The 19,381-nt window shown below is 43.2% G+C and overlaps 2 gene segments (V, D, J or C); both read right to left on the bottom strand.

Moving 5' to 3' along the window:
* Nucleotides 1-910: 910 nt before the first annotated feature.
* On the bottom strand, nucleotides 911-18,272 carry LOC119960375 (the record flags this gene model as incomplete). The annotated part of the segment is given in 6 exon segments: nucleotides 911-1,050; nucleotides 3,091-3,399; nucleotides 4,988-5,299; nucleotides 6,114-6,413; nucleotides 17,183-17,273; nucleotides 18,109-18,272. Coding segments are annotated over 5 exon segments (1,080 nt in total), but the record flags the coding sequence as incomplete, so codon positions are not given.
* LOC119960376 lies at nucleotides 17,387-18,113 on the bottom strand. The segment is given in 2 exon segments: nucleotides 17,387-17,938; nucleotides 18,068-18,113. Coding segments are annotated over 2 exon segments (420 nt in total).
* Nucleotides 18,273-19,381: the final 1,109 nt, after the last annotated feature.

The following is a 19,381-nucleotide window of genomic DNA, read 5'->3' as shown; positions in this document are numbered from 1 at the left end:
TCTCTGTTGGGGAAATGGAGGTACAGTGGATTTACTAATGCCCCTCCTCCTGATTTTGTAGGAGAAGTGGAGATGTAATGGATTCACAATTTCTCTTTCCCCTCTCCTTGATGGGTGATTGTTGGTCCATGTTTCTGTTTGATTCTCAATTCAGTTCCCAGTGGGTGTAATGCAGCAATTTAAAGCTGACATTAATTTTAAATTCACCTGAGGAAGGAGCAGTGCTCCGAAAGCTAGTGTTTGAAACAAACCTGTCAGACTTTAACCTGGTGTTGTAAGACTTCTTACTGTGATCAATTTTAAAGGGATGGACAATGGGAGAAGCAGGAACACCGATATCTAAATGCGATGGGTTTGTGTGTCTGAAATGGGAAAATGTCCGATTTCTCCTCAGCGGGAGGAAAGTCAATGAAGATATTTTGCTGAATCCTGGAATGAATGAGTTTTACTTTGTCGCTAACCCAGGGTGTTTCTGAGCTGAGAGCACTGGTTGTATCAGACCTGGGGCCGAGACCTGTAGAAATCCGGGTCTCATTGAACAGATCTAATATCAGCAAAGTGGAAGCGCCATTAATTAAACGGCTGTACATTTAAATCACAATTGGAGGAAAAAACCTTTATTATTTTTATTTTAGTTCGAAATGCAATTGATAGATTGTCATTGACATGAATTAACGGTGTCCATCAGAGCGAGGGAAATGTTCACAAAACTGGGTTTACCGCTGGATTTATCAACCGTTCTGTTGATGATCTTCAAGGGGATGGCTTCATGTCCCACCACACAGGAGTAAGAAGCGCCGCTGGCCCACTCCTCCGCTGCAATGGATAACAGGCTGTACATGAAGAAGGAGCTATTGCCGTTCTCCGCCATCACCTCGGTGTTCTTGTAGTTGCCGGGATTCACCGGCTTGTCATTGACGGTCCACTTGACGAAGATCTCTCGGGGGGAGAAACCTCTCACTAAGCAGCTGAGGGAGACGAATCTCTGAGCGGAGACGTCTTCAGCCGAGGGCAGGAGGACAGAGACGGACGGTTCCCGCGGATTGGGATCTGCAGAAAATGTACAATAAATGTCAATAAAATGGGGAATTCCGGAGACAATGGAACCGCGGGTTAGATGTGAGAGAAATGTGTTTTGTGTTGGATTTTAAAGGTTTCCATTTTCCACTTTGGGATCTGCCCCGGTTCCCAGCTCGGAGCAGAGGTGGACACAATCCTTTTCCCTGAGAATTTACGGATATTGGATTCGAAAGTTTCAGAAAGTGTACAGCAGGGAAACAGGCCATTCGGCCCAACTGTTCTGTGCTGGTGTATGAACTCCACACCAAACTCCCCCTACCTCACGCCCAGAGGATTGGAAACTGCCAATGCAACACCCTTATTAAAAAGCGAGGGAGACAAAAACAGGTAACTATAGGCCAGTGACCTTAACAGCTGGGCACTTAGACATACAGAATATAATTAAGCAGAGTCAGCGCGGCTTTGCGAAGGTAAATCATGCTTCACAAATTTATTGCAATTCTTTGAGGTGATAACGAGAAGGCTAGAGAGAGGGAAACCAATAGTTGTAATATACATGAATTTCAAAACTGTATTTAATAAGTGAATGTGCTATTCCCACGGCTGCAGATACAAAAATAGGTAGAAAGGCAAGTGGTGAGGACATAAAGTCTACAGAGGAACAGAGCCAGCTTACGTTACTGAGTAAAATCTTGGCAGATGGAATATGATGCAGGAAAATGTGAGGTTAGACACTTTGGTCGGAGGAGGAACATAACGAAATATCATTTAGATGGACAAAGACTGGGGAAAGCAGAAGTAACGGGGGAATTGGGGGTTCTCGTGCAGAAACCACATAAAGCAAGTTCTGCAGGTAATATGGAGACAAATTAAATGTTGGCATTTACTTCAATGGGAATAGAATATAAACATGGGGAAGTCGAGCTCAAATTATACAAGGCATTAGTTAGACTACACTTGATACACTTTGAATAGTTTTGTTGCCCTTATCTGAGGAAGACAGGTTGGTTTTGAAGGCAGTCCAGAGAAGGATCACGAGGTTGACCCCACGTATGGAGGGATTTTCTTCAGAGGAGAGGTTAAGTAGACATAGACATAGAATTTACAGTGCAGAAGGAGGCCACTCGGCCCATCGAGTCTGCACCGGCTCCTGGAAAGAGCACCCTACCCAAGGTTAACACCTCCACCCTATCCCCATAACCCTGTAACCCCACCCAACACTAAGGGCAATTTGGGCACTAAGGGCAATTTATCATGGCCAATCCACCTAAGCTGCACATCTTTCGACTGTGGGAGGAAACCGGAGCACCCAGAGGAAACCCACGCACACACGGGGAGGATGTACAGACAGTGACCCAAGCCAGAATCGAACCTGGGACCCTGGAGCTGTGAAGCGCTTGTGCTATCCACAATGCTACCGTGTTGGGTTGTACTTATTGGAGTTTAGAAGAATGAAGGCGACCTAATTGAGACTTGAAAGATTCTCCAGGAGCTTCTTAGGATAGACGCTGAGAGGTTGTTTTCCCTTGTGGGAGCGTCTCGGAGCAGTGCAGGATCACAAAGTGAGGGTTCACCTATTTAAGACAGAGATGAGAAGGAATTTCCTCTCTCAGAGGGTCGTGAAGCTGTGGAATTATGTAACACAGGGGGCTGTTGATTCTGGGTTGTTCAGTCTGTTCAAGGTTGAGAGAGGCGCATTTTAAATCAGTAAAGACGGCAAGAGGATATGGGGATAAGGCGGGAAAGAGGAGTTGAAGATGATCACATCACATCAGTCAGGACGTCACTGAAGGCTGGACCGGTGTTGATGGGCCCAATGGCCTACATCTGCTCCTAAGTCTTATGGTCTGCAGTCTCGTTCCATCTAATCCCAATATCACTGCTTTTAATCCATTGTTCATTCGTCTGCAAATCAATTTCCCCCTTAAACTCTAAGGGCCCAGAGTATTTAGTTAGTGGAATTACCAATCACAATGGACCATAAATACACTGAATGCTAAATACTGACCGCTGCACTGACACTAGAAATAGACACAATGACTGACTTATTGCTTCAGTCTCACCGCTCACCTATTTTTTTGTGGATTGAAATTCTTAAAGGAGTTGGCAGGTCCTGATGGCTCGCCACACATTCAAACTCAGCCCCACTCAGCCAGGCTTGTGTCGAGATGTTTAATTTGCTGACCACGCTCTCAGTATCTGCCCCAGGCTGGTCGGCAATCTCTGATTTCAGCGGCTTCTTCGCTTCACTCCAGGACACGGTGACTCCAAAAGGAGCATTCGAAATGACGCAGGTTAAGGTGACAGTCGCCTCCAGTAAGACCTGTTCTATTGGTGGTGACAGTATTGTTACTGAGGCATCAGTGCAAACGGAAGGATCTGTGAATGAAAACATGAAAATTAACCCAAGTTTCATCTTCACAATCAGGACAGCAGGATTCAGCCTTCACTCTCTAAATGTGAATAAGTCAACTTCGAAATATCAACCCCGACAGACCGCCTTTAATCTTCGATATACAATAGAAAACCAGCGTGTTCTGTGAAAACTATTATAGAATCATAGATCACTACAGCGCAGAAGAGGACCATTCGGCCCATGGAGCCTGCACCGACCGTCGAAAGAGCACTCTACCTTGGGCAATTCCCACACCCTATCCCTGTAACCTCACAACCCCACCTAATCTTTGGACATTCAGCGACAATTTAGCATCAGCAATTCACCTAACCTGCACATATTTGCCTGCGGGAGGAAACCAAAGCACCTGGAGGAAACCCGTGCAGAGACGGGGAGAAGGTGTAAACTCCACACAGTCACCCGCCGTCAGTATTGAACCGGGTCCCAGTTACTGTGAAGCCTCAGTGCTAACCACTATTGTGAAAATCGTTTAGCCCCAGTATCATTTTAATGAATCAGTATTGCAGCATTCCCAATGTGATACATAATTCCTGATCTCTGGAAAGCAGTCTTGAATGCTAATTTATAAATAGGTTGGATGACGTTTTCAACAATTTCCCCCGGAGCTGTTATCAATAAAGGTTTCAAGGCACCCACTGCCTCTGAAATATAATCAGCTGTTTCGGAATAAAGCTGAGATCAGGTCCACCTCACTCACCAAATGATTTGAAAGTAGAGGAAACATTCTTTGCTGTTCTGATAACATCCTGAATGGTGAGCAATCCAAATGCAGCTCTTACATCAGAATGAAACACAAACTACATGGCAGTAGATTAGAACATAGAACATTACAGCGCAGTACAGGCCCTTCAGCCCTCGATGTTGCGCCGACTTGTGAAACCCCTCTAAAGCCCATCTACACCATTCCCTTATCGTCCATATGTCTATCCAATGACCATTTGAATGTGTTTAGTGTTGGCGAGTCCACTACTGTTGCAGGCAGGGCATTCCACACCCTTACTTCTCTCTGAGTAAAGAACCTACCTCTGACATCTGTCCTATATCTATCTCTCCTCAATGTAAAGCTACGTCCCCTCGTGCTAGACATCACCATCCGAGGAAAAAGGCTCTCACTGATAGTCCACCCTATCTAATCCTCTGATCATCTTGTATGCCTCAATTAAGTCACCTCTTAACCGTCTTCTCTCTAACGAAAACAGCCTTAAGTCCCTCAGCCTCTCCTCATAGGATCTTCCCTCCATACCAGGCAACATCTTGGTAAATCTCCTCTGCACCCTTTCCAATGCTTCCACATCCTTCCTATAATGCGGCGACCAGAACTGGACGCAATACTCCAAATGCTGCCACAACAGAGTTTTGTACAGCTGCAACATGACCTCATGGCTCCGAAACTCAATTCCTCTACCAATAAAAGCTAACGCACCGTTCGCCTTCTTAACAACCCTAAAATAGAAGTTATTCTGTGCTTTGTACTAACTTCAGTAAATTCCTGATTTGGATTAACAGCAGAATGCAGGATGATTTATTGTTTCCTCTGTTTGTGTCTCTTACCAGACGAGGCGATGTTCAGACTTTGGGTGACCTCTTGATGAGTGACCTGGCAGGTATAGACCGCTTTGCTGAACCATTCCCCAGCGGAGACTGTCAGCCGACTGCTCACTGAGAAGTTCCCGTTCACTTCATAGGCGGGAGAGGTGACAATTCCTGAACCCATGGGTTGTCCATTCTTCAGCCACTTCACGTTAATTGAGTTTGAACGGAAATTGTTGATTGAACAGACGATGGTTGCAAATTTCTTGCTTGAGATTTCTTCATTGGAACTCACGGTGAGGAGAACATTTGGAGGGATGTCATTTCCACCACCTTCAAAAACACAAGTTAACATTTCTTGCAGAAGATCTTGTAACAAATAAAATGACTTATTATGTTTAACTCTTTGTCTGCAGTCAATATTTTTCGCCAGGAATCAGAACTATGCAGAGTACCATAAATGTATCATAAATAACCAAAGTTGTAAATAAAGGAATGACAGATTTTCTGTTTCTCACAGGTTATGTGAATTGCGCTTTCACACAGCCGTCCGTCAGTCCAGAAGTAAAACACTCGAACACGTCAGTAACGAATATTCGTTTATTCACGGCCGGGACAAATCTCTAAGTAGTCGGGGAACCGCCTTCGAGAAGTGCCAAAGTCCCAGAGTACGGACTGTCCCTTTATACAATCACAGCTTAGAGGTGGTCCCCTTAAATTCCTAGATATACCAATGATTTGGCAAGGATCCAGAACATGTACTTATAGGGAATTATTATCCTGACGTAGGGTGGTTACTATGACATAATCATTAGCACGGTTCACTAATACTGCTGCTGCTAACGGTTTTCTTATCCTATCCGTCCATCAGGTCGAACTTCCTTATCTCTTTCCCTCTCATGCTCCTGAGTCAGCTCTTTCACATTCCAATGCCCATTGTCTCAGTTGACAAGGTTTTACACACTCATCTTTGCTGTCTCTGCACTAACAGATACAGAGATATGTTCTCATTCCATTCCCTCAACCCTTTAACATCTTTTTACTTGATGATCACAGATATATTTCAGAACCTTAATATTACGTACAGACAGCAAGGTTAAAACAAGACAATAAATGTAATCCACTTCCACATTTCCACAACACTTACATTTCATTCCAATGCTCTTGTCTGAGCCTCTGTGTCGAACCTCACAGCTGATTTTGCTGCATCCCCCCTCTGACTCGGTGATGGTTAACTGGCTGCTCAGGGTGTAGGTTCCCTTCAAGTTTCTCACTGACGGGTATTTCTTAACACCAGTGGTGATCGGCTGCCCATCTTTCTTCCAGGTAAGTCTGGTGATTTCTGGGGAGTAGTCCATCGCCAAACAACCGTAGGTCACGGAGCCATCGGTGTTGTGTTGCTGACAGGAGGAGACCAGGCTGTAGAGAGTGGGCGGAGACGGTGTCGCTGGGAGAGAATGGCCCATTCAACAAGTTAGACTCTGGGATCGTATTTATTCAGTAACGTAAGCTTTCAATATTCGACTATAACTATGAGTTTATTCTAACATTTTCCTATTAAATGCAACAACGATATTTCAGCATTTATTTGATCTATCATTTGAGAATCACCACCTGTTCGCCCCCTCATTATAAACTCACATCTCTTTCTCCGTCCCTACCACCTGGCAAAAAAAGAACATTTTGATGTAATCTGAATGGTGTAACTTTCATTGGATTGAAAGAGAGGAGCAGAGGGGTTATCCCCATTTTTTCAGCCACCATGTAATACAAAATGGAAATGTCCCATAGTTCCTGAGTCTCCCTCCTTTTTAGAGTTTACTGGTGGGGATTTAACCTGAGCGTCACCACACCTCAGGCGAGAGGCAAGGTTGAGAATGGGAGTTTTCATGAATAACCTCAGCCGGTGCAGCAATTGAACCCGCGCTGTTGGGATCGCTCTTCATCACGAACCAGCCGTCCAGCTAACTGAGCTGTGTCCGTCACAATCCAACTACCTGAGCTGTGTACGTCAGGATCCAGCTAACTGAGCTGTGCAGGTCACAATCCAGCAATCTGAGCTGTGTACGTCACAATCCAGCAATCTGAGCTGTGTACATCACAATCCAGCTAACTGAGCTGTGTACGTCACAATACAGCTAACTGAACTGTGTACGTCACAATCCAGCTAACTGAACTGTGTACGTCACAATCCAGCTAGCTGAGCTGTGTACGTCACAATCCAGCTAGCTGAGCTGTGTACGTCACAATCCAGCTAGCTGAGCTGTGTACGTCACAATACAGCTAACTGAGCTGTGTACGTCACAATCCAGCTAACTGAGCTGTGTACGTCACAATCCAGCTAACTAAGCTGTGTACGTCACAATCCAGCGAACTGAGCTGTGCACGTCACAATCCAGCTAGCTGAGCTGTGTACGTCACAATCCAGCTAACTGAGCTGTGGACGGCAAATCCAGCAAACTGAGCTGTGTACATCACAATCCAGCTAATTGAGCTGTGTACGTCACAATCCAGCTAACTGAGCTATGTACGTCACAATCCAGCTAACTGAGCTGTGTATTTCACAGTCAACAACATTTTGTGATAAAGAAGTTGTATCTTCATTTATATCATTGCAGTTTTGGAAATTGAATTGTCCTGTTCACCACATCTCTGTTTCCCCCCACATCTCCGCTCTGTCCCTCACATCTCTGTGTCCCCCTCCCCCATTCCTGCCCTGTTCCTCGCCTCCTTGTTCTTTCCCTGGCCCTGGAAGTTACTCCGGCTCCGGCGCTTTCTCCCGGCTCTCTGAACTATCCTCTCCCGGGCCGCACAGATACTTTCGGGCGCCAGTCGTGCGAAACTCATGCCCCGCTCCAGTTCTCTCTTTCTCTCTCGTTGCAGACATTCGGGACCGATTTAGGGACCGTGCGTAAGAGAATGAGTGAGTAACAGAGTGAGGGTTGGAGAGTGAGAGGGGGTGAGTGAGTTGGTTGATTGACTGAGTGATGGTAAATGGTGAGGGTGTGTCACTAAGGGTGAATGACTCAGGGTGGGTGAGGGCAGTGAATGAGAGAAAATAAGTGAGGCCGAGTGAGTAAGTTTCGGAGTTGAGTTTGTGAGTGCAGTCGTGTAGTGAACATGAGAGCGAAGGTGAGTGAGTGAGGGTGGGAGAGTCAGGATGGGTTACTGTGGGTGAGTGACTGGGTGGGTGACTGAGTGAGAGTGAATGAGTGAGAGTGAATGAGTGAGGTGAATGAGTGAGGGTGAGTGAGTGAGGGTGAATGAGTGAGGGTGAATGAGTGAGAGTGAATGAGTGAGGGTGAATGAGTGAGGGTGACTGAGTGAGGGTGAATGAGTGAGGGTGAATGAGGGAGGGTGAATGAGTGAGGGTGAATGAGTGAGGGTGAATGAGTGAGGGTGAATGAGTGAGGGTGAATAGGTGAGGGTGAATGAGTGAGGGTGAATGAGTGAGGGTGAATGAGTGAGAGTGAACGAGTTACGATGAATGAGGTTGTATGAGTGTGGCTGAGTGATTGAGGTGTTTAACTGAGAATTAGCGGATGAGCTTGGTTGAGTGAGGGATATGAGTGGCGAGAATGAGTGTGGGTGGGTGAAAATGAGGCAGTGAATGTGAGTGGGTGCGTGACTGAGGGTGATTTAATGAGGTTGGGTGAGTAAGGGTGAGTGAGTTAATGAGGGCGTGTGAGTGAGTGTGGGTGAATAAGGAAGAGTGAGTGTGCGTAAGTGAGGGTGAGTGAGTAAATGTAAGTGAATGACAGTGTGTGAGTGTGAGTGCGAGTGGGTGAAAGAGGGTGGGTTAATGATGGTGTGTGAGTAAGGCTGGGTAAATGAGTGTGCATGGGGGTATGTGGGTGAGCGAGGGTGTGTGAATGAGGGCGAGGGCAGTGTCAGTGCGTGAGAGTGAGTCAGTGTGGGTGGGTGAATGAGGGTGAGTGAGTGAGGATGGGTGATTGAGTCAGGTGAGAGACTGAATGAGGGTGGGCGAAAATGAGTGAGGGCGGGCGCGTGAGGGTGGGTGAGTCAGTGAGTGATGGTGGGTGACTGAGTGAGGGTGAATGTGAGTGAGTGATGAGGGTAGTGTGAAGGTGAGTGAATTAGGTTGGTCAATGAGGGTGAGATAGTGATGGTGAGTGAGGGTGTGTGAGGGTTTGTGAGCGAGTGTTTGTGTGTGAGTGAGTGGTGAGGGTAGTGTGAAGGTGAGTGACTTAGGTCGGGCTAGTAAGTGTGAGCCAATGAGGGTGAGTGAGGGTGTGTGAGTGAGTAATTGTGTGTCTGTGAGTGTGTCTGTGTGAGTGAGTGATGGTGTGAATTTGAGTAAGTATGTGCGAGAGTAAGTGTGTGAGTGAGTGAGTGTGTGTGAGTGAGGGTGTGTGACTGAGTGAGGGTGAGGGAACAGGTGAGTTAGGGTTGATGAGTTAGAGTGGGAGCATACCATTGGCTGAAAGAGGGCGAGTGAGCGTGTGGGCCTGAGTGGGTGAGTGAGATTGGCAATGTGTGTAAGGGAGAGTGTGCAAGTATGTGTGAGTGTGTGACAGAAAGTGTGTGAGAAAGACAGCATGTGAGAGACAGGGTGTGTGTGTGTGTTGGCAAGAGACCCTTTGTATAAGTGTGTGTGAGAGTGTGTGTAAGAGAGAGAAAGGATATGTGTGAGAAATAGAGTGTGTGGGAGAGAGACAGTGTGTGAGAGGCTGGATGCGAGTGTGTGGAAAAGTAAGTGCGTGAAAGAGATAAAGTGTGCGCATTTATCTGTGGGAGTGTGCATGTGGGAGAGAGGGGGGCGGAGATGAGAGGGTGTGAGATGATGTATGTGTGAGACACATTCGTGTGTCTGACAGAATATCCAAGAGAGTGGTAGTGTGCGTGAGAGAGAGTTGGTCAGAGAGAAAAAGTGTGTGAGTGCAAAAAATGTGTACTTGTGTGAGAGTGTATTTCTGTGCAAGGAAGTGTTTAAGTTTGTGTGTGTGAGCATTTTCTCTGTGGGTGTGTGAGAGTGTGGTAAGAACGAGAGTGCGTATTTGTGCTTTGAGAGATTGTGTGTGAGAGAGAGAACAAGAGAATGTGTCTGATAAAAGCAAATTATTGCCGATGCTGGAATCTGAAACAAAAATAGAAAATACTGCAAAATCTCAGCAGGTTTGACAGCATCTCTGGAGAGAGAAGAAAACTTCCTTCTGCCCCTTCTCTCTCCACAGATGCTGTCAGACCTGATGAGAATGTCCAGCATTTTCTGAGTGTTTGAAAGTCTGTTTGTGTGTGGGTGTGTGAGAGAAGCAGTGTGTGAGAGCGAGAGTGGAACTGTGTGTGTGAGACGGTGAGTGTATGTGTGACAAAGAATATTTAGATGTATGAGTGTGTGTGTGTACTTGTGTGAAAGAGTGTATGTGTCTGCCTGGCTCACCCCCAGTTTCCATATTCTCATTCACCCTCACACTCCACAAACATTCCCATCCACTCTCACAGTGAGTGTGGGCGACTCAGTCAGCATAATCCGGTTCGCGGACCATGGGTTGGACAATCATTTAAATCGTTCACAGATACGTTGTCCATTGACTTTGTCAATTAACGTGCATCATTTCACCGTGCAATGAAATGAAATGAAAATCGCTAATTGTCACAAGTCGGCTTCAAATGAAGTTACTGTGAAAAGCCGCTAGTCGCCACATTCCGGCGCCTGTTCAGGGAGGCTGATACGGGAATTGAACCGTGCTGCTGGCCTGCCTTGGTCGGCTCTCAAAGCCAGCGATTTAGCCCTGTGTTAAATCAGCATTTAGCTAAATCCCTAAATCACATTGCTAAATGGGGCAATATGTTTCCAGATATCTGATTCGATAACTCGCAGCTTGTTAGTTCGATGTTTATTCTGTCTACTTGACCTCTGCGGGGAAAGGCCCTCAGGTCACGCACAGGTCATTTTAAGATATAAAATAAAGTCCCCACTCCTCCTCACAAAAGCTCCTATCTCCCGCTGCAAGGATGGAGATACAATGCTGGTCTGATATAAAATAAAACATCTGCTACATTGTCGAGCGACAAGAGCCTGTCAGAGACTGGGAATTCTGTGTCAGGTAATTCAAAACCTATCTCCCAAAGATTTTACCATCCACAAGTCTGGTCTGTGATTGAATCACTTCCACTTCTCTCAATGATTGAACCACAAAATAAACTGCAGAAATTCAACATTGTCCAGGACAAAGCCGCCGCCAAATTAGCCCCATTCATGTCTTAAACATTCACTCCCTCCATCACTGACGAACGTTGGCAGCAGTGTGGGTGATATACAAGATGCACTGCAGCAACCCTCCAAGGCTTCATCGAAAATGCCTTCCAAACACCCAACCTCTACCACCTAGAAGGACAAGGGCAGCAGATGCATGGGAACACCACAACCTGCACTTTACTTCCAAGTCACACACCATCCTGACTTAAAACTGTCCCGATTCCTTCACTGTTGCTTGGTCAAAATGGTGAAAATCTCTCCGTCACAGCACTGTGGATGTATCTACACCACATGGACTGCAGCTATGCAAAAAAGTGATTCACATCAACATTAGAAAATGTCAAAATAGATAAGTCCCCTGGGCCAGATGGGATTTATCCTAGGATTCTCTGGGAAGCCAGGGAGGAGATTGCAGAGCCTTTGTCCTTGATATTTATGTCGTCTTTGTCGACAGGAATAGTGCCGGAAGACTGGAGGATAGCAAATGTTGTCCCCTTGTTCAAGAAGGGGAGTAGAGACAACCCTGGTAATTATAGACCTGTGAGCCTTACTTCGGTTGTGGGTAAAATGTTGGAAAAGGTTATAAGAGATAGGGTTTATAATCATCTTGAAAAGAACAAGTTGATTAGCGATACTCAACACGGTTTTGTGAAGGGTAGGTCATGTCTCACAAACCTTATTGAGTTTTTTGAGAAGGTGACCAAACAGGTGGATCAGGGTAAAGCTGTTGATGTGGTGTATATGGATTTCAGTAAGGCGTTTGATAAGGTTCCCCACGGTAGGCTATTGCAGAAAATAAGGAAGTATGGAATTGAAGGTGATTTAGCGGTTTGGATCAGTAATTGGCTAGCTGAAAGAAGACAGAGGGTGGTGGTTGATGGCAAATGTTCATCCTGGAGTTCAGTTACTAGTGGTGTACCGCAAGGATCTGTTTTGGGGCCACTGCTGTTTGTCATTTTTATAAATGACCTGGAAGAGGGTGTAGAAGGATGGGTTAGTAAATTTGCAGATGACACGAAGGTCGGTGGAGTTGTGGATAGTGCTGAAGGATGTTATAGGATACAGAGGGACATAGATAAGCTGCAGAGCTTGGCTGAGAGGTGGCAGATGGAGTTTAATGCGGAAAAGTGTGAGGTGGTTCACTTTGGAAGGAGTAACAGGAATGCAGAGTACTGGGCTAATGGCAAGATTCTTGGTAGTGTAGATGAACAGAGAGATCTCGGCATCCAGGTACATAAATCCTTGAAAGTTGCCACCCAGGTTAATAGGGCTGTTAAGAAGGCATATGGTGTGCTAGCCTTTATAAGCAGGGGGATTGAGTTTCGGAACCACAAGGTCATGCTGCAGCTGTACATAACTCTGGTGCGGCCACACCTGGAGTACTGCGTGCAGTTCTGGTCACCACATTATAGGAAGGATGTGGAAGCTTTGGAAAGGGTTCAGAGGAGATTTACTAGGATGTTGCCTGGTATGGAGGGAAGGTCTTACGAGGAAAGGCTCAGGGAATTGAGGTTGTTTTCGTTAGAGAGGAGAAGGCTGAGAGGTGACTTAATAGAGACATATAAGATAGTCAGAGGGTTAGATAGGGTGGACAGTGAGAGTCTTTTTCCTCGGATGGTGATGACCAACACGAGGGGACATAGCTTTAAATTGAGGGGTGAGAGATATAGGACAGATGTCAGAGGCAGTTTCTTTACTCAGAGAGTAGTAGGGGTGTGGAACGCCCTGCCTGCAACAGTAGTAGACTCGCCAACTTTAAGGGCATTTAAGTGGTCACTGGATAGACATATGGATGAAAATGGAATAGTGTAGGTCAGATAGGCTTCAGATGGTTTCACAGGTCGGCGCAACATCGAGGGCCGAAGGGCCCGTACTGCGCTGTAGTGTTCTATGTTCTATGTTCTATGTTCTAACACTTTCTCAAGGGGCAATTAGATAACAAAAGCTGGTCTCACCAGCGACTATAACATCCTGATTAAGATTAAATGTAAAATACAGAATAATTTGTCTCTTTTCTTGCGCCATTAAATAGTAAGAAGTCTTACAACACCAGATTAAAGTCCAACAGTTTTCTTTCAAACACGAGCTTTCGGAGCACTGCTCCTTCCTCAGGTGAATGGCGAGGTATGTTCCAGAAACATGTATACAGACAAAGTCAGAGATGCCAGACAATGCTTGGAATGCGAGCATTTGCGGGTAATCAAATCATTACAGATCCAGAGATAGGGGGTGATCCCAGGTTAAAGAGGTGTGAATTGTCTCAAGCCAGGACAGTTGGTAGGATTTTGCAAGGATCACCCCCTATCTCTGGATCTGTAATGATTTGATTACCCGTAAATGCTCGCATTCCAAGCATTGTCTGGCATCTCTGACTTTGTCTATATAAATGTTTCTGGAACATACCTCTCCATTCAGCTGAGGAAGGAGCTGTGCCCCGAAAGCTCGTGTTGAAACAAACCTGTTGGACTTTAACCTGGTGTTGTAAGACTTCTTACTGTCCTCACCTCAGTTCAACGCCGGCATCTCCACATCATGGCCATTAAATAGGATAAGGACTGTTATGACAAGGAATAAAAGAGAATAAATCTCCCTCTGCATTGCCTACTCTAACATTCCAAAGGCAGATGCAGCAATGATTAAAAAGCAACCAGATCTCCTACACTACCTGGCATTTCTGAATTGTTCTTTCTGACTGTCACAATTTGGGGGCAAGTATCTCAGTCTGAGGCGCCTCGTCAAACATAAAGTAAAACTTTCACATTCCTCACAGATACCATTTTTAAAAAAAGAAATCAGTCAACTTCCATCCCCTAAAATACAAGAGAATGAATTATTCAAGCTGTTTCATTCTAATTGGTCAATGGTCAATTTATGACAACAACAACTCAATAACTTCTTTGAAATTAAACTGATATTAATTTCAAAGCTTCCTTCGCCTTTCAGTTATTTCTCGCTGTATGTCTGAACTGAGCACAATGTATTTTCACTGAGAATGAGCACATTAAATATAACAGGTTCAGGGGAGTTTAATGACAGTGATCCAGTGATACGATAAGAAATAAAGAAACCAGGAAACATTCACATTTAAAACCGATTAGCTGATTTGATCTAATTAATTAATTAAATGTAATGAAATAAACAGGGCGAAACACTTCATCCACCTGAGTAAAGAAATTATTGTTTTCTAAATTAATTTTGGTTACAATTACAGATTCTCTAAATGCTTGACTGTCGGGGGGCATTTATGTTTAATTAGTTAGTACAAATATGTTATTGCCTGTTGGTTAATTGTCAATTAGGTGTCTTGTCAGATTATTTGCACTCTAATAAAAATAATAAAATGAGTTTTCTATAATTCAGAACTAGTTCCTGCCTGGAAGTTTGTTACAGCATCTGAGTTTAATTAAATCTTCAGCGATGCTAAACAATAAATAACAAATAACTGGATGGAAACATTCAAACATGTATAATATTTTTACTGAAAAATAACCATGTTTTAATGTTTTACTTTTTTGTTTTGAACTGCTCTGTATTAACCTACAAAAATGTTAACTATTAATATTTCTGAACGCATTGATAAATCTTGAATTTCATCTATTCACAGAGTGTAATTCTCAAGATAAGTCTATGAGTGCAATATTTCAAATACTTTCAACTGGGCTGACATCGCGAAAACTGTCCCTGTGAGGTGATGGTATTACATCATCTGTTTGTTAAAGCGAGACTCCCGAGTTTCTAAACTGTCGCATATAAACTATATATATAAATAAATAAAGTGGCAGGCTGTTTGTGATCAATTAAAGTGCTTCCTAGATTTAATAACTCGACTAATCTCTGTAATTTAATTATTAAAATTATTATGAAAGGAGATCCAAATTAATTAGTGTAAAATACAGTTAAAACTGTTCATTCAGATCCTCTACAAAACTAAACATGACGAGCAACTGGAGTAAAGATATTGTTACTCAATTTAATATTTAATATAAATAAGCATGCGGCTCAGATATAATCTCTTCTCCTGTTCTGTAATTTGTCTTTCATATACTTCTATTCCATATACAGCACAGTTGTGCGAAACAGGGTATTATCATTTATTGCAAAGCTAATACTGTGTGTAATTAAATTAATCTCTTTGAATTTCAAGCTTTTACTTGTCAATCTCCTGCCCAATGCAGTCTGAACATTCTTCCAATTCAAATAAAATCATATGAACAATTCCTTCACTGTCAGTGGCTTCCAGGTCGCAGAAAATTCTTTATGATTAGATTAATGACAATTATCTCACTATCCAACTACAAATGGCATTGAAGGAATCATGAATCATAATGAAGAAGCAGAATCATATAGTTGTGGCTGCACAGAAATAATATAACAATCGGACACATAAATTGCAAATTGCAAAGTTAAACTCCTATTTAAGTAAATGCAAATGTTATTGGGGATATACAAATTAAAGCAAAAATCTCTTGTGCAACTGAACATTGCTGTAGAATCGGTACGCTCTGATTAATCTGTAATCATCAATTAAACATTTTAAAACGCCCGAATATATCTTTAATTATTTTGTTCATTTCCGAAACCTGCCTCTTTTCTCCCTACAATCGCGTTTCAAGCAGGTTCAAACAATTAGAATGCATTGAACTAGAAAACATGTAACTGTCAATATCACCGAGTTTAAACAATGTAGAAACACCAAACCGGTTTTTAAAATCACCCAGACACATAATCCCCTCAGCAGGAAAACACCAAAACTCATCACTGCGGGACTGAAACCCGTTTGCTGGAGAAGCAGCTCAATTCCACATTGAACAGAATCAAACGTAACATTTCAAAAACATCTCAATATCGAATCCAGCAGACCAGCTCGCCACCAAATGTATGAATTATCAAATAAATAAAAATATGGAATAACAGCAGTATCATTGTGAGGAAGTAGGACAGGTCCAAAAATAATATTGAAACTTTACGATATTTTATTCATATTGGGCTATATTGAAACATATTTAAATATTTAATGTTTGCAGGAGATGGTAAAAGCTGCAACCATCAGATGCCACCGTGATGAAACATTGCTGAGAAGCGAGGCTGTGATAGCAGGAACAAATTATGTTTGGAAGGAGCATCTAAAACTGTAATTTATTTTAATCTGCAAATAGTACTTTTGAAAAACCTAATATCTCTTCTGTTTTAGCCTATAATCATGCGTCAAGCAGTTTCAAACGCGTGTATTGTTTTCATCCAATTACAAAACATGTAGCCGCTCAATATCATCGAGTTCAAACAATGCAGAAACAATACAGAAACAATGCTGAAACGTCACACCGCTTCACAGATTTTACTTATTCAAAGTTACCCAGACACAATCTCCTCAGCTGATAAACACCAAATTACATCCCCGAGAGGTTAAACCTCGATTCACGGAGAAGCAGCTCAATTCTACAAACACTTTGAACAGAATCAAACATAACATTTGAAGACAATCTCAATGAGAACCCACCAAATCCGCCAGTCACCAAGTGAATTAATTGTTACCCTAAACAGAAATGTGGAATAAAAGCGGCAAAATTGTGCGTAAATGGAACATATTTAATAAATTAACACAGAAAATTTCGCATATTTTGTGAATATTGGGTTAGATTTTTAACACTTGGTGGTAAAACTTGCAGCCACCAGATGTCACCGAGATTAATCATAGCAGAAACGCCAAACTGTTTAACAGTCGTTGGATATTGAAAGTAACCCGGCTACACAGTATCCTCAGTAAATAACCACCAAATCATAACAACCAGGGACTGAATCCCTCAACAGAAACTTTTGTCAAGAGGCAGAATAATTCTCTTTCCCCTTTTCAGCAAAATCGTATGAAACATTGCAAAACAACGCAATACAAAATCCAGCAAACTATAATTCAGCGAACGAATGAATTGTTAACTTAGAGAAAAATATAAAACTAAGACTCAAGTAAAACAGTGAGTAAATAATTGCACGGTTCTTACCTGCAGTCACCGTCACCATGGTCCCTTGTCCCCAGTAGTCTAGATAGTCACAGTGTCACATTCCCTGGGCAGTTCCATACAATAACCGCACCTGCACAAAATAGACAGAAATCCACTTTATTTTAACTATTCACAAACCAGCAGCAAAAGAAAGCCAAGGTGAATGTTCATGAAATTATAATTGTATTTGTGGATATCGCTTGCTCTTCATAAATGTTTTACATTAAGAACATGTTATTGAAATCACCAACTGATTGGCGAATAATTATCACAGATTTTCCACATTTCTTCTTATCATTTGGACAGAGATGGATATATAAATAATACTTCACTATGAATAAAGTTGGATTGTAAAAGCGAGCACCGAGTCAGCCTCAGTTCATTAGTGCTGAGGGGATTTTGTATTGACACTAGCTAGTGTGCCCCCGCCCCCCCACACCCCAGGTATCTGGTATCTTGCGCAGTAATAGATGGCGGTGTTTTCGGTCTTTAGGTTCCTCATGTCCAAAGAGAAGATGTTGTTTGAAGTGTCTTTGGACGCAGTAAATCGATCCTTAATTGCTGGGGTATAGATGTTGTCTGATGAACTATAGTAATATACCAAGCCCTCCAGCGCCTGTCCGGGAAGCTGGCGGAACCAGCTCATGTAGCCACTGCCAAGATTGAAGCCGCTGGTTTTACAGATCAGTGTCAGGGAGCCTCCGGGACGCCCGGTCTCTGCCTCTGGCTGAGTCAACACAACATCAGACTGGACACCTGTAAAAATATATCAAAAAGCCCGAGGATTAATGCTGGTGAAATGATTGGTGACTCTGGGAACATTCCAGAGAGAGACTAACACTGAGACAGTAACAGTGAGAGACTTGGACAATAAAAACTACTCACGGGATAAGAAAGTCAGCAACAAACTGAGAGAAATGACCCACCTCATCCTTCTGGTCATTTGGGGGAAATGGTTGTGTCAGGAACTCAGTGAACAAACCAGCTCCCGGACTGTTGGATTCGGGTCCCAGTGAGCGGCATTTAAATACCCGGCAGAAGGGGGCGGCTTTCCAGGCGCCGCCTGTTGATTCCCTGGTGGAGGCGGCGACTGGATCCACGTCCCACCTTCCACACCCCAACAGAATGGACCCAGAGATTTACTATATGTTATTGTTAAAATAGACATTTATCTGTATCGGGATATTTGTTTGAATGGATTCATTTTATTATCTCTAATCTGAAATTATATTTTCGCATCTGTTAATAAAAGTTAATTTCATTGTAAATTCAGTCCCTTTATTTCTGCACTCCAACATAAGTGGATGAACAGAAACAGATTAATTATATTAAGATGAAATAACGTATGTCTGTCTGATTTGCAACAACTCCGGGTCTCTATCCAATTAAAATAATAATTTATAATTTATCAGCAGAATTGTTCTCGATTTCGGTAACTAAATACGGGCAATGAATAAAGTGATTCTATTTAAAGTATGCACGGCTATCATTAAACAATGTAGGTCTGGGGTCAAGAAGAAACTCTAACAATACACAATGTTTCTCCTCGTATTTCTCGAACTGTCCCTGAGCCTCAGACAGTCCTGTGAACATTAGCGGTAAAGAAGCCGCTTGCCTGATAATTCAGCAGTGAGTTGACAGAGAAACATAAAATTCACATTAGCTTTTGACAGAGAAGTTAATGAATCGGAACGGACAGGGCGATCAGCAAAATTATCCTTCAGCATCCAAATCATTGCCGCTAATTTTACTTCTCAGGAAGCTCGTGTGCGCTCCGAAAGCTCGTGTTTGAAACAAACCTGTTGGACTTTAACCTGGTGTTGTAAGACTTCTTACTGTGCTCACCCCAGTCCAACGCTGGCATCTCCACATCATGGCTAAGTTTACTGACCAGCGGCTGTCTAACATTCACTGGTGTTGGGAACACAGGATATCAGGACATTGAGGCATATTACACAATATCACAGGAATAAATGTTTTATTCTCCACTAAAGCAGGTCATGAACTGGTAATTTCTCCACTCATTGGCAGCAATGAGAGGGACTGTTAAACAATGGAAATCAGCACAAATTAAACTGTACAGAACACTTTGTTAATCAGATAAAAGAGACCACTCCATTTAAAGGACATCAAGAACTCGGAGAATATTGTAGGAATCCCCCCGAGTTCAAAGCAGTTTATTTACATTTAATTCATTCT

Source organism: Scyliorhinus canicula, unplaced genomic scaffold (assembly GCF_902713615.1).
Source record: "Scyliorhinus canicula unplaced genomic scaffold, sScyCan1.1, whole genome shotgun sequence".
NCBI classification, from domain to species: Eukaryota; Metazoa; Chordata; class Chondrichthyes; order Carcharhiniformes; family Scyliorhinidae; genus Scyliorhinus; species Scyliorhinus canicula.
Note: the sequence above shows the minus strand (reverse complement) of the source record. Positions and strands in the feature narration are given on the sequence as shown.